Here is a 26,902-nt window from a genome sequence, read left to right on the forward strand (position 1 = left end):
TCTCCACTTACTTTGATGTTGGCTGTAGGCTTGCTGTAAATTGCTTTTATTATGTTAGGTATGTTCCTTGTATTCCTGATCTCTCCAAGACCTTTATCATGAAGGGGTGTTGGATTTTGTCAAAGGCTTTTTCAGCATTCTAATGAGATAATTATGAGGTTTTTTCTTTCAGTTTGTTTATATGGTGTATTACATTGACATATTTTGGTATGTTGAACCATCCTTGCATCTCTGGGATGAAGCCTACATGATCATGGTGGATAATTTCTTTGATGTATTCTTGGATTCGGTTTACCAGTTTTTTGTTTTTTTTTTTTTTTTTTTGAGACAGGGTTTCTCTGTGTAGCTTTGTGCCTTTCCTGGAACTCACTCTGTAGACCTGGCTGGCCTCCCAAGTGCTGAGATTAAGGCATGTGCCACCACCCCGGCGGTTTACCAGTATTTTATTGAGTATTTTTGCATCAATGTTCATGAGGGAGATTGGTCTGTAATTCTCTTTCTTTGTTGCATCTTTGTGTGGTTTGGTTATCAGGGTAACTGTAGCCTCATAAAAAGAGTTTGGTAATGTTCGTTCTGTTTTTATTGCACATATACACTCTTAAGAATATGTTGTACATGATAGTTTTATCTGTTAATCTTAAATACTTTTTTTGATAGCTGGAACTGATACCTGAGAGGAGAAGGGGAGTCTTGACGTGGTAATGTGCAGAGCAGTTAATGGATTGTGGTAATGTGCAGAGCAGTTAATGGATTGGTGCTATGGGAGTATGGGTATTGCTCAGAGGTTTGAAAAAAGAGGCGGAACCTGAGCAGGAGAAAAGTTTACAACCAACCAAGGAGTTTTGGATTTATTTATTTTCTTTTTTCAAGATGATTTCTCTATGTAGCCTTTGCTGTCCTGGAACTCACTGTGTGGACTAGGCTGGTCTTGAACTTGAACTCAGAGATACTGTCTGCCTTCTGAGTGCTGGGATTACAGGTGTGTACTACCACCACCTGGTTGAGCTTCCTTTTCTTTCTTTCTTTCTTTTTTTTTTTTTTTTTTCTTCTGAGACAGGGTTTCTCTGTGTTGCTTTGGTGCCTATCCTGGATTTCACTCTGTAGACCAGGCTGGCCTCGAACTCACAGAGATCCACCTGGCTCTGCCTCCCGAGTGCTGGGATTAATGGCGTTAGCTACCACCACCTGGCTCAAGCTTCCTTTTCTTAACCCTGATTTTTATAGATTGATATGTGAGGGATGGAGAGATGGCTCAGCAGTTGAGAGCACTGGCTGCACTTCTAGAGATTCTGGCTTCCCTTCCTAGTATCCACATGGTTGTTTTGGAATATTCCTTTACACTGTGTGAAGTATGTTACTGTGATTGGTTTAATAAAACGCTAAATAGTCAATAGCTAGACAAGATTTTCAGGGCAGAAAGAATGCTAGGAAAAAGAAAGGCAGAGTCATGAGGGCATACTGTGAGCTTCAGAGGAAGCAACATGGGCAATACAGAATAGAGGTAATCGAGCCACATAGAAGAATATAGATTAAAAGAAATGGGTTAACTGGGCGGTTTTGGCACACATCTTTAATTCTAGCACTCAGGAGGCAGAACCAGGTAGATTCTCTATGAGTTCAAGGCCAGCCTGGTCTACAGAGTGAGATCCAGGACAGGCACCAAAACTACGCAGAGAAGCCCTGTACTTGACCCCCCCTCAAAAAAAAATGGATTAATTTAAGTTGTAAGAGCTAGTTAGTAACAAGTCTAAGCTATGTTCGAGCTTTTATAATTAATAAATCTCCATGTGGTTATTTGGGAGCTGGCTGGCAGGACAGAAAAGTCCACCCACACACACAATGGCTTACAACTGTCTGTAGCTCCAGTTCTAGAGGCTCATGCCCACTTCTGGCTCCATGGGTTCACATACAGAAGTGAAAGCGAACACATATATACATAAAGAGTAAAAAACTAAAAAACCCTAAATTATTATGTCATTATTTTCATCTTTTGTTTGCTAAAACTTGGCTTTACTAGGCTAGTTTCAAAGTACAGGAGTCAAATGATTGTTCTGCCTACCCTCCCATGTGTTTGGACAGCAGGTACTTGCTAGTACACCCATCTTGTCATTATTTTTGAAATAAATCATTCATTTTTGTTGATGTAGATACACTGTAATTTAAAAAGTGATCCATTGATGAGTATTTGTGCTATCACAGTTCTGTGGTGAGTATTCTTGTACATTCTTATCTTTGCACGTTCTTGTACATGTCTCTGAATGACATTTCTGTATGTGTACACACTTAAACATTTTAATGCAAGTACCAAGTTTTGTTTTTTTTTTTTTTTTGGTTTTTCGAGACAGGGTTTCTCTGTGTAGCTTTGCGCCTTTCCTGGAACTCACTTGGTAGCCCAGGCTGGCCTTGAACTCACAGAGATCCGCTTGCCTCTGCCTTCTGAGTGCTGGCATTAAAGGCATGTACCACTACCTCCTGACTAAGTACCAAGTTTTTTTCCAGGCAGGTCTGGCAGTTAGGGTATAAGAGTGCTGATAGCCCTGTATGTCAATGAACTTGAGTCTTTTTTGTATGGAGAAATTGACCATTGTCATGTGCAACAGGAACAGCAAATTTTTCTGCCAGCTTGTTTTTTTAACATCTATGTTTTGGCATATGGAAGCATTTTCAATTTTATGTGATTCGATTATCAGTTTTTTTCTTTGGGGCATCAAAAGTTTATGTTCTGCCTGTTATTTCCTAGTGTTTACTTTTAAATATTGAATCACTGAGATTTTATTTTGATGTAAGGAATCAGATAAATGGCTATCTATTGTTTTTGCATCATGCAGTGATTAATTCAGTATTAACATTGCTGTTGCACGAATCCTAAGTGGTCTTATCGTAAAAACCTGAAGCCAAATATCAAGGTGAAAGCTGAAAGATCAGAGAAGCAGAGCAAGCCACAGCCACCACCTCTTACCTCACCAACTCCTCAGCCTGAAAGAGCCAAGTTCCTGTTTCCTCCTGCCTTATCTTCCTTTCTCTGCTCAGCCATATCACTTCCTGTCTCAACCTTCCTAGTGCTGGGATTAAAGGTATGTGATCCCAAGTGCTGGAATTAAAGGTGTGTGTCACCATTGCCTGGCTCTGTTTTTCTTTTAGACTGGATTAATCTCGTGTAGACCAGAGTGGCCTTGAACTCACAGAGATCCAGACAGATCTCTGCCTCTGCCTCCTGACTGCTAGGATTAAAGGTGTGTCCCATCAGTGTCTGGCCTCTGTGTTTAATCTAGTGGCTTGTTCTGTCAGGGAAATTTTATTTGTTCACAATATCACCACACATTGCCATTCAGTTGATGATACTATAGTCATACTGCATAGTTACATTTATTGTTTTTCTCTATTTTGTAATGTTTTAGTCTTTAAAGAGCCAAAAATTCTTTGTGAGGGGTTGGGGATTTAGCTCAGTGGTAGAGCACTTGCCTAGCAAGCACAAGGCCCTGGATTCGGTCCTCAGCTTGGGGATGGTGGTGGTGATGATGATGATGATGATGATGATGATTTTGTGAATCATTCTTTGGAGTTTTTCTTGGCCTTTTTTTTTTTTGAGTATTTATTTATTCAGATAAAATTCAGTATGAATACATATGTTTTTACCCACTATGTCCTTCTTGTCAAAGACAAGACTTTAAAACATCATGCACTAGGACCCCAGGTTTGACTCCCAGTAATGTTTATAAGAAGAAAAAATGTTTTCATTGAGTTATTAACTAAGGACAATAAACAGGGTTTTTTTTTGTGTGTGTGTGTTTGTTCAAGATTTAATTTTTATTTTATATTTATCTGTGTATGTACTCATGAAAGTGTAGGTGCTTTTGGAGGCCAGAAGAGAGCATTGACTCCAGAGAGCTGGAATTAAAGGAGGTTGTGAGCCACCAGACATGAGTACCAAGAACTGAGCTCCTGTCCTCTGCAAGAGCAGTGTACTCTCCTAACTGCTGAGCCATCTCTCCAGCCCTTACATCTTTACACTTATTATATCAATATAAGTGTATTAGTTATATTAGGTAATTCTTTAATCTTTTTAAAGGTGGCATCATTCCTGCTTCTGAGTTGAATAAATGAAAGTTGAGTAGAAGCTGGGCTTGGTGTTGCACGCCTTTAAACCCAGCACTCTGGAGGCAGAGACAGGCAAATCTCTGAGTCCAAGCCAGCCTGGTCTACAGAGTGAGTTCCAGGACAGCCAGGCCTACATAGAGAAACCCTGTCTTGAAAAGTCCCCCCCCCCCCCCCAAATACTTGGGACTCAGGTTCCCATGAGTTTTCATTTCCTATTGTATCTTTTTTAGCTGAGTAAATTTTCATGTCGTAAAAAAAAGTACACAATTAAAACAAAGTCCCAAGTTTGCTTTTTTTAAAAATACATTTTCAGGGCCGGGCGGTGGTGGCGCACGCCTTTAATCCCAGCACTCGGGAGGCAGAGCCAGGCGGATCTCTGTGAGTTCAAGGCCGGCCTGGGCTACCAAGTGAGTTCCAGGAAAGGCGCAAAGCTACACAGAGAAACCCTGTCTCGAAAAACAAAAAAAAAAAAAAAAAAAAAAAAAAAAAATACATTTTCATTGTTAAATAATTCTTCAGCAAACATCATTGAACATTAATCTTTGGTTTCATTTTTATTTCTTACAGTGTTCTTAATCAAAATGTGTAAGTTTGTTGGGGTTGGTGATGATACCTGTGATCCTAATATACAAGAAACTGAGGCAGTGGGACAGGAGCATTAGGAGCTTGAGGGCAGCCTGGGCTGCATGAGACTTTGTATGTGTAATGAGTGAGTGAATGAATGAATGTTGGTTTATGGGTAGCCTTTGGTTCCCCAGGCAAGAAAAGGTGTCATTGGTTTTTAATGTTGAATTTTAATGATTGGCTTTTAAAAAATACACTGTCTATTTGCTTTCTTTGTACATTATATCAGTATTCTTTGCATTTAGAAGATAAAGCCCTTTATTTTTGTTTGCTATAGATCTTTCAGATTTATTCTTTGCTCTTTTTTTAGGGATGGGGGTAGGTGATCCTGGCATTGAATCTAGGGCCTTGCACACAGTAGGCATGTGTTCCACCACTGAGCTATTGTGGGGTCCTCTTTTTCCTCACAGTCTGTTGGCCACCAGTCTGTGTGGATGAAGGGGCAGAAGTGGCGACAGAGAGCTTTTTATGGCCTGTGAACATGGTGGAAATAGCTTTTCAGGATACAGCTTCAGTGAGACAGCATAACTGTATTCCAGAGTGAGGGGAGACTGTAAAGGATGGGGACAGAGGCTGTGACATCACCTAATTAGCATTAAACAGCATGCACAATCCTATCATAAAGCTCCTAGTACATGTCTAATTACCATATGGGTAGCACCTGGAATGATTCTGCAGGGGACTGTCCCACTAGAGATAAGTCAGGCTTTGGGGCCTGGAGACATTCTCCAGATAAGGTCAGGTAGAGAGCGGGAAGCCCTCCGAGGGGGCGAGGGGAGGGCGAGTTCCATGATGCCGAGTTTGTAGAGAGCTGCCAGGCCATGGTAGACTGAAACCTCTGAGCAGCATGGCCTTCCAACAAGCTATATCCTCAGTCATGGCTTTTGTTTTAAGTTAGCTTTTTGGGTAGTTTTCATAGAGGGAAGTGTAAGATTTCATTTGAACTGATTTACTGGTAATGCTTTTGATACCTCTAAAGACTCACTGTTTCTTAAAAACAATTAGATACCCACCCATTTTCTTTTTTGAGTGTATAAACTTAAAAAAAAATACTGGCTAAGTTTTTCAGTATTCCTTAAAAAAAATTATTTCTTTTTATGTGTGCATATTTATCCTGCATGTTTATATGTGGGCCTGTGGAAAGAGGCCAGTGGGTTCTCTGGAACTGGAGTTATTGATGGTTGTTAACAACCATGTGGGTGCTGGGATTAAACCCAGGTCCTTTTGAAGAGTAGCTAAGCTAGTGCTTTTAACTGCTGAGCCATCTCTTCTCCAGTTTTTCAGTGTTCTTTTTCTTCTTATTTTGAGATAGGATCTTACTGTGTAGCCATGGTTGTCCTAGAGCTCACTGTGTAGACCAGGCTGGCATCAAACTTGTTAATTCTCCTTTCTCTGTCTCTTTGAATGAAGTTCAGAGATTACAGGTATATGGCATCATGCCTGGCTAAAATTATTTTAATTCTCAAATTATTTTTTAAATTTTTTTGTTTTTTTGAGACCGTGACTCTCTACATAGCCCTGGATATTGTGAAACTCATTATGTAAATCAGGCTGGCCTTGAACTCACAGAGATCTACTTGCCGCTACCTCCTAGGTAGTGGGATTAAAGGTTTGTGCCACCATGCCCAACCTTTCTTAATTTTTTTTTCTGTGTGAGTTGTTTTTTAAGTGAGATTTTCTATGTCTTTCCCTTACGTTATTTTTCTTTTCTAAAATATTTAATAATTCTAGATAAAATTTTTTGTTGGCCAAGGAAAACAAAATGCAGAAATGCATTACTTTATATAGATGTATATATATAACTATATTTATTATATCTATTTATATCTTTATATAGTTTATATCTATTAGTTGTTGTTTGTGTGTGTTGTAGTTCTGGCGTTAAAGCCGAGGCTTCCCACGTGCTAGGCAAGCCCTCTATCCCTGGGTTACAGTCCCACCATTATTGCACTTTTCGTTTTTCAGCCAGCCATGGTGGTTTATTATGGAACTGCTGGTTATCCTTCCTCAGCCTCCCAAGTGCCACACATTTAAGTTTTGATTTATTCTTTTATTACCAGTTAGTAATACTGCTGCCCGAGATTAATTGGAAATACAACTGCTAGTGGTTTAAAATGTAAAGGGTTCAGTTTCGGGCATATGTGTCAAGAAGTCTGTTTGTCTTCTCAGACCTGCCAGGGATCCACGCTCCTGTTTTCTACTGTCTTTTGTTTACTGCTATGTTCCCCTCATGTAGATTCAGTTTTGACTTCTTTGGGGGTATATTTGTTCTTTTTCTACTTTCTTCATTGTGTTTGCCAACTTCAGGCGTGTGAATCATCCTATTCGGTAATTCTGTTTTTTTTTTTTTTAATATAAAAGAGATTTCCTTAATTGCTTTCCTTTCCTTTATGATTCATGGAGCTATCTTACATATTTTTGAATTGTTCAACAAAATGAATTACATTAATGGATTTCCTGGTGTTAGACAGCTTTAGTGTTTCTGAGATGAGCTTTAGATGGTTATGATGGTTTGCTATTCTACATTTGATTTGCTAATTTGAAAATCTTTGCAATTGCATTTTAGAGATTGGCATAATTTTTTCACTTTACTATTTCACTAGATTTTTTTTTTTTTTTACCGTGATTATACTAATGTGGTAAAATAAATTGGAATTTATTCCATTCATGATAGGTTTTTTTTTTTGTTTTTTGTTTTTTTTTTTTTACTTCGAGACAGGGTTTCTTTGTGTTGTTTTGGTGCCTGTCCTGGATTTCGCTCAGTAGACCAGGCTGGCCTCGAACTCACAGAGATCCACCTGGCTCTGCCTCCCGAGTGCTGGGATTAAAGGTGTGCGCCACCACTGCCTGGCCCATTCACGACAGTTTAATATAGGAAGTACTTTTTTTCTTTTTTCTTTCTTTTTCTTAGTTTTGGTTTTTTGAGACAGTGTTTCTCTGTGTATCCCTGGCCGGCCTGGAACTAACTCTGTAGACCAGGGTTGCCTCAAACTCACAGAGATCCTTCTGCCTCTGCCTCCCAAGTGCTGTGATTTGATTAAAGGCCTGTGCCATCATGCCTGGCTCATACTTGTTTCTTTTTGATTGGTAGAATTTGTTGTGTTCACATTTAGGTTTCATCTCGAACATGTAGGTAGTATATTTTATGAATTTTCCATTGGTAGACACTACAGATCCTTATCCATGGGGGATACGTTCCAAGACCCCAGGTGGATCTGAAATCATGAATAATAATGAGTCCAATATATTCTCTGCTTTCTTTCCTTTTACATATGTACCTACGTTAAGATACAAATTAGGCACAGTATGAAGTTAGTAGTAACTGATTATAAAACAGAACAAGCCGGGCGGTGGTGGCGCACGCCTTTAATCCCAGCACTCGGGAGGCAGAGGCAGGCGGATCTCTGTGAGTTCGAGGCCAGCCTGGGCTACCAAGTGAGTCCCAGGAAAGGCGCAAAGCTACACAGAGAAACCCTGTCTCGAAAAACAAAAACAACAACAACAAAAAAAACCCCCAAAAAAACCAAAAACAGAACAATTATATATTGTAATAATTGGGTAAATGTAATAGTTGGGTAAGTGTAGTCTCTAGCTCTCTCAAAATATCTTCTTGTACTTTAATCTTAGGCCTGAAGGAAGCATTTTACTACTTCCCTTTCACTTCCATAAATTGCCAACATCACTACTTTTTGCTTTGACACCATAGTTAAGTAAGGGTTATATGAGCAGAAGCATGTGATAGTAGCTACCAAGTAACCGGTGGGTATGTAGGACTGAGATGATTCACATCCTGGGTAGGCTGGAGTGGGAAGGTGTGAGTTCTTTATGCTGCTCAAGAGTGTACAGTTTAAAACTTACGAGTTGTTTCTGGTATTTCCCATATGTTGCCCACTGGTATTGGAAACCATGGGAAGTGAGACTGTAGACAAAGGAGGTTATACATATTCACATTTTACTGATGTTCTAGAGTTTCAAGTATTCTACAGTCATTAATACTTCTAGAATAAAACCTTTACACACATATCCATGATCTCTTGCCTAGGACAAATTCCTAGTGGAGAAATTGCCTATTTAAAGATTACATAAAAATTTAAGGCTTTTGTTATTGATTACCACATAGCCTTTTAAAGCCTTGAAATGTACCCTAGAACGGTAGATTGTGCTAACACTAGTTCTCACTTTCATAGATGAATAAAAGCCAGCTCGTAAGAGGTAGACTGACCCTTCCATTCGCGTCTAATCCCAGAGCTTGTTTCTTTAACTATTTTGTCACACTGATTGCCACATATCTAATAAATATGGGGTTCTTTGTTTGTTTAGTTTGAGATGGGGTCTCATTATATATCCCTGGCTGGCCTGGAACAAGCTGTGTAGTAGACAAGGCTAGCCTTGAACTCATAGAGATCTGTTTGCTTCTGCCTCCTGAGTGCTGGGATTAAAGGCGTGTGCCACAATACCCATGTGCCACAATACCCAGCAAATAGGAGATTCTTAATTGTAACTCCTGTTACAATTCATCATTTTTTTGTAGCTTTGAGGTTTTTCCTACCTGACAGATGTTAACATCTGCATTCTCCCCATGAAACTTCTTTAGTTTTCATGTTCCTACCCTTAAATATAATCTTCACCTACATGTAGGTAGGATGATAGCTAGTTATCAAGATTCTAATCCCTCTCTGCCTATGACCTTGATAGTTCTGAAAAACTCATAAATAATACATTCAATTTCCTTGTAAATAAAATATAACCTTTGTGTTATTATTATTTATTTATGAACTTCTGATAAGTAATCCCTAATGTAGAATAGATACTATAGTGTAGCCAAGCTATAGCACAAATGTAGAAAGAATGAAGAATTATGTCATTTTACATTTTCTGTGTTAACTGCATACAAGGGAAACTGATTTGTCTTACAATTTAATAAAACATGGTTCTAGAGGACAGTTGATATTGCATCAGGCTTTTGTTCTTGTAAATGATAATAACTTCAGATTATCTTAAACCAGTTATTTTATATTAAAGGAATTGATTTGAGATAGTTTTGTGTTTTTTTTTTTATTAACAATTCTCCTTTATGAATTGTGTGTCTAGAATGATGGAGAAATGATGTTATGTGAGTACACTGTTTTTCAGATGATTTCAAACACAGAAATAATAAGACATAAAAATAATTAGCCTTAAATTCATACATTTAATCCCAGCACTCAGGAGGCAGAGGCAGGTAGAAAAATGAGTTTCAGGCCAACCAGGACCTGAAAACTATCTCAAAGCTAAACCAAACTAACAAAAAAGTAAAAAAACAAACAAACAAAAAAATAAAAACCGTTAGTATATAGATGTACCGTCTTCCACGTGTCATGATTACTAATGTCTAGGAGTTCATTTATAACTCTTATCCCCTTTCTTGGATTTTAAATATGGTGATGATGATGATGATGGTGGTGGTGGTGGTGGTGTGCACCATGGGGCTCATGTGGGGGTCAGAAGACAACTTTTGGGAGTTGGTGCTCTTAGCAGGGCCTCTCTTGCTACTGCTGCTCTGTATTCTCTATCTGGTTGGTTAGTGTGCTTCCAGCCCGTTTTCCTGTTTCCATATCTCAGTGTAGGAGTGCTGGAATTGTGGATACAAACAACCACATCTGGTTTTTGTGGGTTCCAGAGATTAGACTTATGTAGCTAGAGTTTTCCTGCCTGGCCCACAGTCAGGACAAATCTCTCTCACCCACCAGCCCCACAGCCGCTCAGACCCAACCAAGTAAACACAGAGACGTATATTGGTTACAAACTGTATGACAGTGGCAGGCTTCTTGCTAACTGTTCTTACAGCTTAAATTAATCCATTTCCATTAATCTATACCTTGCCACATGGCTTGTGGCTTAGTGGCATCTTCACATGCTGTTTGTCATCGTGGCGGCTGGCAGTGTCTCTCTGACTCAGCCTTCCACTTCCCAGCTTTATTCTCCTCCTTGTCCCGCCTATACTTCCTGTCTAGCCACTGACCAATCAGTGTTTTATTTATTGACCAGTCAGAGCAACACATTTGCCATACAGAACACCCCACAGCAGACTTAGGTTGTCAGGCTTGTTGTGGCAAGCACTTTTATCCCCTGAGATATCTCTCAGCACTTTCCTGGATTTTTATTTTTTAATTTTTAAATATGTGCATGTGTTGGTCTGGAGAGATGGCTCAGAGGTTAAGAGCACTGGCTGTTCTTCCAGAGGTCCTGAGTTCAGTTCCCAGTACCCACATGGTGGCTCACAACCATCTGTAATGAGATCCGGCTCCCTCTTCTGGCCTGCAGGGTCACATGCAGACAGAACACTGTATACACAATAAACAAACAAACAAATAAATAAACAAACAAACAAACTCTTCTGGCCTGCAGGGGTACATGCAGACAGAACACTGTATACACAATCAATCAATCAATCAATCTTTAAAAAAAATATGTGCATGTGAGTATCATCCTTTGAATGCTGTCCGCCTTCTTTGATGCAGGGTCTCTCATTGGCTTGGAGCTCACCAGCTAGGCTAGCCAGAGAGTCCTAGGACCCCACTGCCTTTGCCTTCCTAGCTTTGGGATTACAAGAGCACACCACTATGTCTGGCTTTTTATATGGGTTCTGGGGGTTGAAAGGCAAACACTTTACTCAGTGAGCTGTTCCCTCAGCCTGAAAATAGTAATTTCATAGCTAGAATACTTCTGGAATATAATGTGAGAGCCTGGAGGCTTGTTACCAAGTTTGGCTCCCTCATCTGAGAGAGGTACAAGCCCTTGGAGATGTATTTCTGCCCATTGAGTCTGAGAGTGAGGTTTTGAGATCATGCTAGTGTAGAAGAAGCAGGCTGAGCTGGCTGGCAGACCATGTTCAGGCATTTGTCACCATCATAGACAACAGTGGTCAAGTTGGTCTTGGTTTCCAGTGCTCCAAGGATAGCTACCACCATCTGAGGGGCCATCTTGGCTAGTTTCTCCTTTGTCCTTTTGTAAGGAAGCTTCTGAGGATTACAACCTGTGTGTCTCATACTGTCCTATACAAAGGTATCAAAAAGGCTGGTGTAGCTTTGTGCTGGTGTACTGCATCTCTGTTCCCAGGGGCACTGGCATCATTCAAACTCCTGTGTCTAAGCAGCTACTGCTGCTGCCTGGCATTGACAGCTGCTACACATGGCTTGAGGAGGGACTACACCCACTGCCACTCTGGGCACTCTGCCAAGGCTGTTTTTGATGCTAGTTCTAAGACCTCCAGCCACCTGACTTGACCTCTTCACCAAGTCTCCCAGTCAGGAATTCATGACCATTTTGTAAAAATCCATACCAGAGTCCCCGTGCAGAGGACTGCTGAACAACATAGGCGTTGTTTATTTGTCTTCAATTTTTAAAGTTTTTGGTTCTTTTATGCAGCTGCTGGAGATCTGAACTCAGGCCCTAATGCTTGTGTAGCAAGTACTTGTACCTGTGAGCTATCTCCCTGCCCAAGATTTTGTTTGTTTGAGTCAGGGTCCAAAGTGTAGCTCAGGATGCCCTGGAATTCTTGAGCTTTCCTCAGCCTTCTGAGTGCTAGACTTAAGTGTGAGCAGCGAACATGAGGTTTTTTCTCTTTAATTGTTTTTTCATTTTTTAACATGGTCTCCTATAATTAATTCATCCTGGCCTTGAACTTGCTGTGTAGCCAAGGCTGGAATTGAACTTGTACTTCTGCCTTCACTTGTCAAACACTGAAATTACAAGCATATGCTACCATGCTCAGTATCTAGGGTATTGGGGTGGTCACATCCAGAGATGTATGCATGTTAGGCAGGTACTCTACTAATGGAGCTATCCCTTTAACCCAACATAAGGGTTTTTATTTTTTTATTTTTATTTTGTTTATGTATTTTAATTTTGTTTTTTTCAGACAGGGTTTTTCTGTATAAGCTGTAGCTGTTCTGGAACTCTCTCTGTAGACCAGGCTGGCTTTGAACTCACAGAGATCCACCTGCCTCTGCTTTCTGAGTGCTGGGATTGAAGGTGTGCACTACCAGGCTTATTTTTTTTTTCTAGATTTACTTATGTTTGAATTTTTTGTTTTCGTGTGTGTATGTGCACCCTGTATGTACCTGACCCAAGGAGGTCAGAAGAGGGCATCAGATCCCCTGGGTCTGGAGTTATAGAGGGTTTTGAATCTCCATGGAGATGCTGGAAACTGAATCTGAGTCCCCTGTAAGAGCAGATAATGCTCTTAATCCCTGAGCTGTCTCTCCAGCCCCAAACATTGGCTTTACTTCTGTTTTTGTGTGATGTATTTAGGGCTCTCTTTCTTTCTTTCCTTTCTTTCTTTTTCTTTCTCTCTCTCTCTCTCTCTCTCTTTTTTTTTTTTTTTAGCTGAGGACCGAACTCAGGGCCTTGCGCTTGCTAGGCAAGCACTCTACCACTGAGCTAAATCCCCAACCCGAATTTAGGGCTCTTTTATTGCTGTTTGTGCATTCTTCCTTGAGCTCTGTGGTCTGCTGGGTATCTCTTCTGATTCAACTCTGGTACCTAGTTCAGCTCATCAGAATGCAGCCTTGCTTCCCTCAGGATGTCCTTGGCCATATGAATTTCCTTTCCAAGTTGCCTAGAGAATTTCTGCTCTGCCAACTCCTGATGGCAGCATGCCATGGCCTGGGCTGATGTTGACAGGAGCTTCTTTGCTTTCTTTTCCCAGTTAGGTGTGGCAGATAGTGGCGTTGCTGCTTTGTTCACTGCCATGGCCTGGCATATTCTTTCCAGTCTGTTTTTATTATATTTATTTATTATATTATATAGTTCATATTGTGCCATTTGCAATTTTATATTTTGTTCTTTTCATTTACTATACATTTTCTGGCTTTGGTATTTCATTAAATGAATATACCTACCGTACCTAATAATTTCATTTCATGCTTTTTCTCCTCCCTCACCCTCCTTTTCTCCTCTCCTTTCTTCTCTTCTTACAAGGTCTTGTTGTGTTGACCAGTTGGGCTTGAACTCCTAGGCTGAAGTGGTCTTGTCTTAGCCTTGTGGGTAGCTGAATTGCAATACCCTGTGCCTGGCAGTAGTTTCATTTAAAAATCAGGTGACGACGATACTGGTCAAGACTTGTGGGCTTCATGAACTGTTCAGATTCTTCCCCCTTCCTGCTTGATGTTCTGTGCCTTGAAATGGGTGTATTTGGATCTTGAGGAAAATCGTCAAACAAAAATTTCTACTTACAGTAAAATTTGACCCAGATTTCTTTTTCCCTTTTTCTCATTTGTCTCCTCGAACTTAGTATTTTCTATTTTTAGAGGTATATAGTAGGACACACACAACAGTAACTTGGCTTTAAGTTACTGTTCATTCTTTCATATCAAAATTAGGGAAAATTAAGCTAGACAAGGTGGTGGTGGCAGCCCACTCTTGCATTCCAACATTTGGGAGACAAAGAAAGAGGATGGAGAGTTGAGACTGTCTCAATAAACAACAGTAAAACTAGGAAAGGTCGCCGGGCGGTGGTGGCGCACGCCTTTAATCCCAGCACTTGGGAGGCAGAGGCAGGCGGATCTCTGTGAGTTCGAGGCCAGCCTGGTCTACAAAGTGAGTTCCAGGAAAGGCGCAAAACTACAGAGAGACCCTGTCTCGAAAAACCAAAAAAAAAAAAAAAAAAAACCTAGGAAAGGTAAAATATGTAAGAATTACTGGATCTTTTCCTTATTTATGATTTTATTTTTCCCCTTTATTTTTGGATTATTATTGCTTAATTCAGACATTTTTGAGTAAATGACAGTCATTTTTCTCTTTGGATAGCAAGCATTAAAAGTAGCCACTCTTGAAAAACCTAAATAAACAAATGGAGCCACAGAGGCTTGACATGATGGCATGGCAAACGCCTTTAATTCAAGTACCTGGCAGCATGTGGCAGCTGGATCACTGTGAGAGTTCCAGGTCAGCCTTGGCAACACAACAAATTCTAGATTTGCCTTGGCCTGGGCTGGCTATATAGTGAGACCTTATCCTTTTCCCTCTTCCTGTCCTTGATAAGTAAGTAAGTAAATAAATAAATAAATAAATGTAACCTTGGCATCAGATGGTTTCCCCCTTAGTGCTCAAATGAAGGTAATAATGTATGGGCTATTGTAGTTAGAGTTTTCCTGCCTGGCCCACAGTCAGGGCAAATCTCTTTCACCTGCCAGTCCCACAGCCTCTCAGACCCGACCAAGTAAACACAGAGACTTATGTTGCTTTCAAACTGTATGGCCGTGGCAGGCTTCTTGCTAACTGTTCTTATAGCTTAAATTAATCCATTTCCATTAATCTATGCCTTGCCACATGGCTCGTGGCTTACCGGCATCTTCACAAGCTGTTCCTCATCGTGGTGGCTGGCAGTGTCTCTCTGACTCAGCCTTCCACTTCCCAGCTTTATTCTCCTCCTTGCCCCGCCTATACTTCCTGCCTAGCCAACGGCCAATCAGTGTTTTATTGATTAATAAGCAACACATTTGCCATACATCCCACAGCAGGCTATGTTTGTGAAAACTGATAAACTAAAACTCCACGTAACTAAATCCCAAAAGATTCAGTACTGTTGAAAGCTGGTGTTAACACTAGTTAGTTCGTGTGTAGCAGGGAGGGTATGACCTGGAAGTCAGTAAGCATGGAACTTGGTGAGAATCATAAGGTTAGCAGTGACTTCTAGTGTTTTGTAGCTACAGAGTGACTTGATCTCTGTATTTTTTTCTTTTTGGGGGGTTTGATGTGGGCTTTGAGACAGGGTTTCTCTGTGTCCCCTTGGCTGTCCTGGAACTTGCCCTGTAGACCAGGCTGGCCTCGGGCTCAGATTTGCTTGCCTCTGCCTCCTGAGTGCTGAGATTAAAGGTGTGTGCCACCACTGCTTGGCAATCTCTGTATTTCTTTCTTTAACCAACAAATACTTTCAATTTTAAAATGACAGCTAACATTTTTTCCCTACATTCCATGTTAATTACTTTTTGACTATATCCTAATCACTGTGAACTATTTAGTCATCATATTAGAAAAGTAATATACCACTTTCATTTGATGAACTTTTCAGTTTGATTTGTGGGTTGCCTGCTAATATATTATGATTTACCTATTTGTAAATTTCTGTCTGTTTGGGGTAAATTGATTTTTCTAGGTGTGACATTAAAGGCATGCTTGTGAAAAGCAGTTATTTTGGCTTTTCTGTTTTGTAGAAATTCAGTATGCTTGGAGTACTTGAGATAGATTCTTTGGAAAATTACACAAAAACAGAATGAAAATAAATAGAGGAGTTATTGGTATACCCTCAAGGATCATGATTCCTGGAATTTCAGTATTCCTGAGGAGAGCACCAGTCAGACTTGTGGGTGTGGACTTGGATTTGAACTGTGTAGGTCAGAGCCAGGATGGAGTAGGGAGTAGTGGAAACACAAAGTTTGGCTGAAAAAATATTTTAAAAATAGTTTATGTGAGTGTCTCAGTCTGTAGTCCAGGCTAGCTTCAAACTCATGGTAATCCCCTGCTTCAGAGTCCCAGGTGCTGGGCTTAAACCACCATGCCAGGCTTTAGTTGTAACTTTAAGGGTTGCATTTTTGTTTTTGTTGATTTATTAGTCTTACTTAACTTAAATATAAATATAATAATGAATGGCATGAATCTTTGTGCATGTGTATGGTTTGGTGGAAGATGTGGATGGGATAGGATGTAGGGGAAAGTATGAACAAAGGGTCTTCTTTCTCTCCATTTATTTTAAATTGCTACATTACATGGTATTTTTAAAAATATGTATATTATAGTATTTTGAGGTGCATGTGCATTGTGGAATGGTTGTTTCCTTCATTTTCAGTGGTCTTGTTTATTTTTGTAGTAGTCAGTAGTGTCAGTAATTTTAGTATTATGTGGGAAAACTATTAATATAACCATTGGGATTTAGCAATAAGTAATAGCAGAAATAAGGGCCTCAAGGACTAAATTTCCTTATGATTTAAGATGGTAATCCCTCTTCCAGTGTTATTCTTCATGTATTCTACATGGTGCCTTCTGATATATTCTCCCACCTCCCTTTTTCTCCCCACACCCCCCCCCCAAAAAAAAAAGAAAAGAAAAAAGAGAAAGCTTTCAAATGGTCAGATGTCATTGTCTATCTGTAGATGTATCTCAAAATGACGCTTTGCCTTTAGTGACATGGAGCTCAAAGCAGCAGTCTTTTCCTCTTCCAGCTGTGAGTTGTACTAATACTGTCAAATAGGAAGCTAGCCTTGGGATGTGGGGACGAACCAATACAAGCCTTAGTTTAGTATTTGTTAGAGAAATGTATCCTTATTGCAGAGAACTTTGAAAAGAAGATGGAGGAAATGAGCTATTAGTTCTAACCATTGCTATAATTTTCTAAGTATTATAAAATCAGTTGTGAATTGAGCAGTAGCTTGAGGGTAAGGAGTGGCCTTCAAAGATAATCCTGGATCTTGGTTATAATGTGGGCAGATTGCCATTGTTTCCAGTGATGTATAGTAGAGAAAGGGGACCTCTTCTGGCCGAGGTAATTGGATAGTGGTTGGCTAGTGCTGATAAATATCTCCTGAAGGATTATATTGATAGCCTTAAGGCTGAGTCAAAGGTTTGTGTTTTAGCCAAAACAGCCCTAGCCTTGACCAGAATAGATAGTCTGAGCACCAAGTCTTGAGCCCCTAAGCCCCTAAGACTGTGGGTAACACTTGTCTGAAAACAGATGATCTGCCAGTATTGGAGCTGTGACACAGATCTACAGGTTTGTGTCCTTTCCATATGGTAACAATTTCCATATAATGTAATGGGTCTTCTGGGACTGGAAGAATAGTTTCAGTTGTTATGGCTGTCGTAGCCAGGGAGCCCATTAGATTTTGCTCCTAACAAAGAAACAGAAAGTAGCAACATTGACAGTGGGGTTAGGTGTGGGATAAGTAATTTAACTGAGTCACTATTTAACAATTCCAACTGTGGATTAACATTCTGTCAGTGTACTAAATAGAGTTAGGAGCTCTTGTATTAAAATTGACTTTGTTCTCTGTGATCTCTGTTTCATTGTATATGACTTGTTCATAGTATGTGTATAAAGTCTAATAGAAATGTCTGGCTTCTTAAAAAAATTTGCAATATAATGGATTTCAGCCTCCCTGCTAGTTCCATGTATATATAGTAGTATGTAACTGGATGACTAGTTTATTCTTAAAACTTATATGTAAACACATTTATTACTTGTTAACTAGTATTTCTTTTTCCAGTTTCTCTTCAGCAACGGGTAGCAGAATTGGAAAAAATTAATGCAGAATTTTTACGTGCACAGCAGCAGCTTGAGCAAGAATTTAATCAAAAGAGAGCAAAATTTAAGGAGCTGTATTTGGCTAAAGAGGGTAAGTTCGCCAGTCTCTTTCCCAACTTCCCTGCCAAAACTTTTAAATGTTAAGTTTCTGATAGTACAGTGTTTGTGATTGAATGAACCATGAGAGAGAGAGAGAGAGAGAGAGAGAGAGAGAGAGAGAGAGAGAGAGAGAGAGAGAGAGAGAAATAATGCCTTTTGGAACTAGGGTTTTCAGTAGAGTTGGGGAGCAAGTGGAAAATGCATCATTAAGGTTTGTTTGTTTTCTGACATTAATGATACTTAGTTGTAATTGGCTGCTCTTAACACTTGAGATACAGTCCCTGGGTATGTTGTGTAGAAACTGACATTTCATGGAATTTACTGAACAAGTGTTCAATTATTTTCTCAGCACATACTGCTAAGTACCTACTTTGTGAAATACATTGTATGTAGATGCTGGCATACAATGGGAACAAAATTCATGTGATCCTTTAGGTTGATTGAACTGAAGGTGAGGAAAACATATAGAGTCATTGTGTTATCAGTTGTTAAATGACTGTTTAAGTAAAGTAAATCTTGTGGGGGATATAATTTAGGAGGGTCAGGGAAGGTGTTTACATTCTAGCTATTGGCCTAGAAGCAGTATAGATATGGTTTCCATGGTGTCATTGTGGAACAACTGCAGCAGCATCAGGCTTACCTGGGAACCTTCTTAGGAGTACACATACTTGGGTTGTATCCCACATTTGCTGAGTCAGGAACTGGGGTGAGGGTCCAGTGGTCCAATGGCTGGTGTTTTAACAAGCTTCCAAGGTGATTCAGCTTCAGAGTTTCTGACTAGGATTCTGGGGTCCCACAGTTTGCATTTTTAACAAGTTACTTGGTGATACTGTAGCACACTTTGAGAATCACTAGCCTAAAGCAATATCTTTTGCATTTTTTAATTGAAAATTTTTGTTGAGATAGACTCATGTGTCCCGGGCTGGCCATGAACTGGTTACATGTATAGCTGAGGATGACCCTGAAGTTCTGATCCTTCTACCTTTACCTCCTGGGTGCTAGGTTATTAGTTTGGTGCTTAAGTTTGAACCCAGGCTTCATGCATGCTAGGCTGTATCTTAAACTCCTAAAGTAACATCTTGGGCTTGAAAGTCTTTAAAAAAATAATCTGTGTTCTATAACAAAACTGTGCATATAACTAGATGTAGTGACACATACTTTTAACCCAGCACTGCCCTTCCTCTCCTTCCCCTTCTTTCCATTTCCTTCCACTCCCCTTGTCCTTCCCTCCCCTCCCTTCCATTTCCTACCTTTCTTTCCCCTTATCCTTTTCCATCCTTTGCTTCAGATAGTTTCATGTAGCTCAGTTTGGCCTTGGACTCTTCCTGATCCTCCTGTCTCTATTCCCAAGTACTGGGATTACAGATGTGTAGTACCTTGCTTGGTTTAAGTGGTGCTGGGAATTGAACTCAGGGCCTTGTGCATGCCAAGTAAACACTCTACTGAGTTGTGTTCCCAGCCCCTGGTTCTTACACATTTGCATGAAAAGTACCCTCCCTTTTCTTTGCTGTACAGGGGATCAGATCTGGAGCCATGTACATTCTAGTCAAGCATTCTATTCCTAGGCTATCCCAGTCTCTCTTCCTAAACTCTGAGCAATGATTTGAAGATGGCCTGTTAATAAGTACATTTAATGCATACATATAAGGTCCTTCTAGGATTTCTCTGATGCTAAGTTCAAACTCAGTATGGTCATGGTTAATACCATCTTTTTCCTCCTTTTATTTCTCACATGAATATGTTGGTTATCCTCTAAGATTCTTCAGGGTTTTTTTTGAATAATTTTTATTTTTATTTTATGTGCATATATTATGCATTTTGCCTGCATGTATTTCATATCTTAGAATTATAGACAATTTTGAGCTGCCATGTGGATTCGGGGAATTGAACTCAGGTCTTCTAGAAGAGCAGTCAGTGCTCTTAACCACTGAGCCATCTCTCCAGCCCCAGTTTTTGGTTTTTCGAGACAGGATTTTTCTGTGTAACAGCTCTGGCTGTCCTGGAACTTGCTTTGTAAACCAGGCTGGCCTTGAACTCACAGAGATCCACCTGCCTCTGCCTCCTGAGTGCTGGGATTAAAGTTGTGCACAACCACCTAGCTTTTTTTTTTAAGCTTTTTATTATTTAATTATTTATTTTTATGTGTATGGGTATTTTGCCTATATGTCTGTGTACTATGTGTGTCTAGTGACTGTGGAGACCAGAAGAGGGCATAGGATCCCCTGGGACAGGAATTAACAGACAATTATGAGGTTTCATGTGAATGCTGGAGATTGAACCTGTGTCCTAGTTTTTCTTTATTCAACAAATCGAAGTTAGTTTTTTTTTTTGTTGTTGTTGTTTTGTTTTTCGAGACAGGGTTGCTCTGTGTAGTTTTGGTGCCTGTCCTGGATCTCTGTCTATAGACCAGGCTGGCCTCGAACCCACAGAGATCCGCCTGGCTCTGCCTCCCGAGTGCTGGGATTAAAGTCGTGCGCCACCACCGCCTGGTGAAGTTAGTTTTGAAAGCTTGTTTGATTTGTTTTCCATTTCCCTTTGTTCCCAAATAAAGCTCTTAGGTTTTCCTATTTTCATTGAAGTTATTTTCTGTAAATTTTTGTAAAAAAAACCCAAAAAACCAAAGAACAAAAATAAGAACTCCTCCCACTCCGTCCTGCTCTCCCTTCCTTTCTTTTTTATTATGTGTGTGGGAATGAGTATATGTGCTAGTGCATGCAGTGGAGGTCAGAGGACACCTTTGTGGAGTTCAGTCTCTGCTTCTACCTCTTCTCAGGTTTTGGGATCAAATTTAGGTCATCAGGCATTAGCAGCAGGTGCTTTTACCCACTGAACCATCTCACTGACTTACAGCCTCTCATTTCCAACATGTATTATCAGTTTTATATCTGAATTAAACAGCTTTGATATGGTTTAGTTAAAAATACTTGCTCTAAACCAGCGGGTGGTGATGGCACATGCCTTTAATCCCAGTACTTGGGAGGCAGAGGCAGGCAGATCTCTGACTTTGAGGCCAGCCTGATCTACAAAGCAAGTTCCAGGACAGCCAGGGCAGTTACACAGGAGAAACCCTGTCTTGAAAAACCACAAAAACAAAACAAACAAACAAAAAAAGTGCTATGTTAAAATTAATTACTTCAGTTAGCTGTACTTTTTTTTTTTTTTTTTTTTCTCGAGACAGGGTTTCTCTGTGTAGCTTTGCGCCTTTCCTGGAACTCACTTGGTAGCCCAGGCTGGCCTTGAACTCACTGAGATCCACCTGGCTCTGCCTCCCGAGTGCTGGGATTAAAGGCGTGCGCCACCACCGCCCGGCCAGTTAGCTGTACTTTATTAACTGACGTTGTTGCAAGTTTCAGCTGGCCATGGAGAACACAGAGGCAGCTTTTTACAAAATGATAGAAGGAATTCTATGGTCCTTTTTTGGTGGCCTTCCTAAAGGCAACACATGTGATATATAAGACACCAGTGTTGATTATTTCATTTTTATCGTGGACACTTGCCCACATCATACTAAAAATCAAATTTAAAACTTTCTTTTCTCTGTGAGTTCGACATTTGCAGTAAGGCTCGTTGTAGTGGGTAGCCATTCCAGCTTTGACCTGGAAGCTCCAACCCCCATTGAGGCTTCGGTAATGGTCACGCCTACAAGGCAGGGCTGAGAGAGGACGCTGAAGACCCAGGTTCCAGATGTGCGGGCTCTCTTAGTTCCTGGACCCTGGACGCTGGAGGTAGATCACAAATTTAACATCTGTCTTACGTATGTGGAGTGTATCTCATCTGTAACTACTGCTTCCTTTATATTTTTAAAGTCCCTTGTTGAAATTGGTTGTAATGTATATGTCATATATGGCTCGGGGTGTGTGTCATCTGCTGGCTTCTCATGGGTGATAACAGGATAAGCCATTGTATGAGAGCCATTTGGAGATGTTACAACCTGTATGGTCTTGCCCTTCTGCTTATTAGGTCCCTTGTCATGTTTATTGAGAGTTTCCTCCAGCGCTTGCAAACGAGCACCTAGGGTCTCTTCTAGGGAGTAAACCTCCTCTCTTGCAAGGGATTCCAGATTTCTCATGGAATCATGGAAGTTTTTATGTTCTTTTGAAACACATGATTCCATGGACCTTATCTTATCAATTAATGATAATCTTTCTTCCTTATATAGTGTCTGAGTAGCCACAACTTCACTCTGGAGAGTTAGTGTTCTATCCATTAAATATTCATATTTATTATAAAAAATCAATTTTGGGTACAAGCCTGTTTTGTAAATTCTGGTTAGCAGATTCCAGAGAAAGAATATTTTTATGTAAATCCTGGTTAGCAGATTCCCGAGAAAGAATCTTTTTCTGTAAGCCTTCATGGTCTGTCAAATACTCTAGGCCTATAACCAATTTGAATGCACCAACAATGCTGAGAAACATTCGGTGACTGTCCAGGCTGCCAGCTGTCTCTGTCTACTCTTGCAAGATTCCTGAAAGTTGCTTGGATCCATCTTCCATTTCTCAGATACCATTATATTCCTTCTCAGGTCTTTGATGGGACTGAAGACTAGCAGTTATAGTTACAACTTAGTATATATATAATATCTTAGATAGAATATATTAAGTATTAGATTCAGGTTCTTTAGGATAGGACACCTTTTGGAATGATCTTTGTAACATGCCATTTACCCACACTCTAGACTTCCCTGGATTTTAGTATGTGTTTCTTGCTTGATATTGTTTACATTGATTGCAGTTCCATCTTATCTAGGTCATTATCCCTCATTACTCCTGGACAATATTTGATAACCATTCCTTTGTATATAGTCTTGTATTAGGTTAGAACCTTCTTATTTAGACAAAAGGGGGAAATGTAGTAGGTAGCCATTCCAGCTTTGACCTGGAAGCTCCAACCCCCATTGAGGCTTCGTAATGGTCACGCCTACAAGGCGGGGCTGAGAGAGGACACTGAAGACCCGAGTTCCAGATGCACGAGCTCTCTTAGTTCCTGGACCCTGGACGCTGGAGGTAGACCAAGCAGAGTTCTCCAGAGAACACCACCGGACTGTGCTACACCTTTCCCAGACTCTGTAAACTATCCATTCACTTGTAAGTTAACCCACAAAATAAACTTCCCTTTTAACTACGTGGAGTGGCCTTAATAATTTCACCAATAGCTCGTTAAGGAAAGGAATGGCTGAGTTGCCTTTAACCTACTGGCTATGGGTAGGTTAGGACTTCTGTTGGTCTTTTCTGTGTTGAACACACAGATTGCAAGCCCAGCGCCACTTTGAGATCTTTGGCAGCAGTTAACTCTGCACCTCACACACAATTGAGCCTGTATGATAATGAGTATTCAGAGACGGGTAATACCTGGGGGGTGCTCAACAACCTAAGACAGAGCACCTGTGTGGCCTGGGCAGGTGTCTCCATGATGGGTAAGGTGACCTGCTGATGTCCCACGCAACCTAAGTCAGAAGCTCATTTTTTAGTAAAAGATGGGCCCTGTAGGGCCCTGGCGGCCCCCCCCCCCCCCCCCCCCCCCCCCGTTTTGGGTAACTGTTGCCTTGCTTGCTGACCTTAACCTTGATATCCTCCCTATGCTAATTCCCTGCTGGGTTCCACCCTCCTGAAGGCTTAAGGAAAGTTCCTTGTCTGTGTATCCTGCATATTGGGCGTTAACAGCTTAGATGCAAGATTGTAAAACATCGGTAGTGAACTTCTCCCCTCCGGGGTTCTCTCATTGTGCTGTAAGCCTGTATTTAAGACCTCTTCCCTCCTTCAATAAACGGGCATTCGGCATTTAAAAAAAAAAAAAGAAAGAAAGCATTCAACATTGTGTAAAACCCTGTAACAATGCAGGATTTTTTTCTTTTGTTCTTCCTCTGTTGTAGAATATTATTTTAAGGTGTGTTACTTTTGTTTATGTTGCATTTGTTTAACTCTGTGAAGCTGTGATACTGTGTCTGTCTAAAACACCTGATGGTCTAATAACAGAATGGCCAATGGCCAAAAACCCCCCAAAACAAAAAAACCCACTAAATAAATGGATAAAAATGAAGGGATGACCTCAAAAGTCTTGGCCAAGTGGTCTCATAAAAAAAGCAAAAACAAAAAAAACCAACTTTCTTTTCAACTAGCAGGTTATTATTGTGCCTGCTATGATGGTGGAGGCCAGTCCTTATGATCGTCACAGGCATAAACAGTGTGCAACAGTAGTGTTGATGTGCTCAGCAGTCTTTGTCTTTCGGCAAAATAGGTCAAGGTGATTCAGAAGTCCAAACACTGCTTTTCCCCTGGAAGGGACAATTTTGTTGCTACTATAACTGCTGAACTTGCATTTATTTGGAATATCACTGAGTTGTAAATGCAAACAGTAATGAGGAGTGCTAATAAAAAAGATGATAAGGCTACTTTTTGACCTCTTTTACTGCCTGTTTTTGTCTTAGTGTGCATTTTTTTCAAGCTGACTTCAGTTGGGAATATTATAAAATTTCAGAAAGTTTTGTTGATTTTTCTATTAAACTTTAAAAAGACAGTCTTATCGCACCTTCTTCCTTTAACCAGCTTCAATCAGTGCTTAGCACTACAGCAGTGCTTATGCTTTAGAAATCTCAGTCCAGATTGTTAGTGAGGCCCTATTCTCTGATGCTCCAGATGAAAGACTGGAAGAAAATGATAGAAATGGAGGTTGAGTTTTCCAGTTGTGTCCAAAAGGACTTTACACATGGCTATAATTTGCATGGTGCTCTGGTGACATATGTTCACTTAGATAGGGGTATGAAACAAGGAATATTTTAAAAATTACAATTAAAATTATGAAGAAATAGGCGCACACTTTTAATCCCAGCACTCAGGAGGCAGAGCCAGGAAAATCTCTGTGAGTTCAAGGCCAGCTTGGTCTACAGAGCGAGATCCAGGACAGGCACCAAAGCTACACAGAGAAACCCTGTCTCGGAAAAACAAACAAAACAAAATACCAAAAACCAAAAACACTACGAAGAAATAAAGATAAATAAAAACTGATTAGAGAACTTGCAAACAAAATACTAAAGTATTTTAATTAAAATAATAAGCCAAGCATGGTGGCATGGAGATAGATAGCAAGATCCTGTCTGAACAACAGCTTCATCAACAGCAAATGAACCCAGGAAATACCACATTAGTCCCTCAACTGACAGAGGACAGTGGAATAACATCATCAGAGTACATAAAAATGACTGTCAACCTAGAATTTTAATATTTAGCTGAGTTCTTGAAGAAGGAGGATAAAGTGCATCTTTGATGCACATAAATCCTAAGAGCATTTATCACCTGCACAGTCATTGAAGTAAATGGTAGGACCTAGGTTTGCCAGAAGAGAACTAAACAGGGAATGTTTTGGGACATAAGAAATTATACAAAGGTGAGAAACTGATAAATTTGACTACTAAAAAACACCAAAACCTATCCTAATTCACTTACAGAAAAGTTAAAAAAAAAAAAAAGTTTTGAATGTCTTTTGGGCTGAGGAGAGCACTTGCTGTTCTTGCAGAGGACCCAGATTGGGTTCCAAGCACCCACATTGCTACTCACAACTGTCTTTAACTCCAGTTCCAGCAAATATATGCCCTCTTCTGCCTCTGCTAGCACCAGGCATGTACCTGGTGCATATATGTACATGTAGGCAAAATGCTCATATATATAAAATAAAAATAATACTAAAAAATATTCTGGAAGAAACTAATAAACAGACAAAATTAAAGTTATTGGATCACAAAAAACAAAGAAAGAAATAAAGACAAAAGTAGAAAGGGAAATGATTGGGAAGATGAAGTTGATCGGAGTGGGAGGGGATATGATCAAAATTATATGCATGTATGAAAATGTGAAATTCATTATGCATAATTCATGTACAATTAATATTTGTTAATAAAAACATGGAGAAAATTAAACAAAAACCAAGCCAAGCATTTGGGAGCCTCAAGCAGGAAGCCTGGTATAGCTGGAGCACATAATAGTTCTACTTTTAGTTTTTTGAGGAACTTCTGTATTCTGTTGTCAGTACTTTATTATTTTGCCAGAGGTCCTCATAGACAGTATAACAAAATAAAATAAAAAAAAATTAGTTACAAAATTAAAAAAAGGAAAGGGAATTTTTCCCCTTTTGAAAAACTATGTTTGCTTAAAGAATTGTTCACCATTATTATTTAACATATTAAAATATATGTTACTGAATATTGATTATAATTCATATTATTCAATATGAAGGAAGAATTAGTATCAGTATTTTCCAAATTTTTATAAAAAATAAACTGCAAGGGACACTCTATAAGTAGTATTATCCAGACAAAACCTAGAAAAGATGTAACAAGACATCACAAGAACTTTATGCTTGCATTCCTTAGAAAGACAGATATCGTTGGGCGGTGGTGTCGCACGCCTTTAATCCCAGCATTTGGGAGGCAGAGCCAGGCGGATCTTTGTGAGTTTGAGGCCAGCCTGGGCTACAGAGTGAGTTCCAGGAAAGGCGCAAAGCTACACAGAGAAACCCTGTCTTGAAAAACAAACAAAAAACAAACAAAAAAGAAATACAGATGTCTAAATCCTCATTAAGCTTGAAAATCAAACAGTGTGAGAGAATAAGATTGTAACCAATTGGACCTCATCCTAGAATTGCAATCATTATAATATACAGTACAGTCAGTAGGATAGAAACCAGGCTGGGCATAGTGGTGCCTGCCTTTAATCAACGGCACTCTGAAGGCAGAGGCAATTGGGTCCCTGTGATTTTGAAGCCAGCCTGTTCTATATAGAGAGAGTTCCAGGATAGCCAGAGCTTGCACAG

At 39.9% G+C, this 26,902-nt stretch overlaps 1 protein-coding gene across 3 annotated transcripts in view; it reads left to right on the plus strand.

Annotated features, from left to right (window-relative positions):
• Rabep1 (rabaptin, RAB GTPase binding effector protein 1) overlaps positions 1-26,902 on the plus strand; it is a 103,968-nt gene that overhangs the window by 15,458 nt on the left and 61,608 nt on the right. For all 3 annotated transcript variants that reach the window (XM_059271092.1, XM_059271094.1, XM_059271093.1), the window contains exon 2: positions 17,964-18,092. In XM_059271092.1, the coding sequence (XP_059127075.1) occupies positions 17,964-18,092 (129 nt within the window). The remainder of the gene's footprint in view (positions 1-17,963; positions 18,093-26,902) is intronic.

This window comes from Peromyscus eremicus, chromosome 8a (assembly GCF_949786415.1).
Source record: "Peromyscus eremicus chromosome 8a, PerEre_H2_v1, whole genome shotgun sequence".
In the NCBI taxonomy this organism is placed as follows: Eukaryota; Metazoa; Chordata; class Mammalia; order Rodentia; family Cricetidae; genus Peromyscus; species Peromyscus eremicus.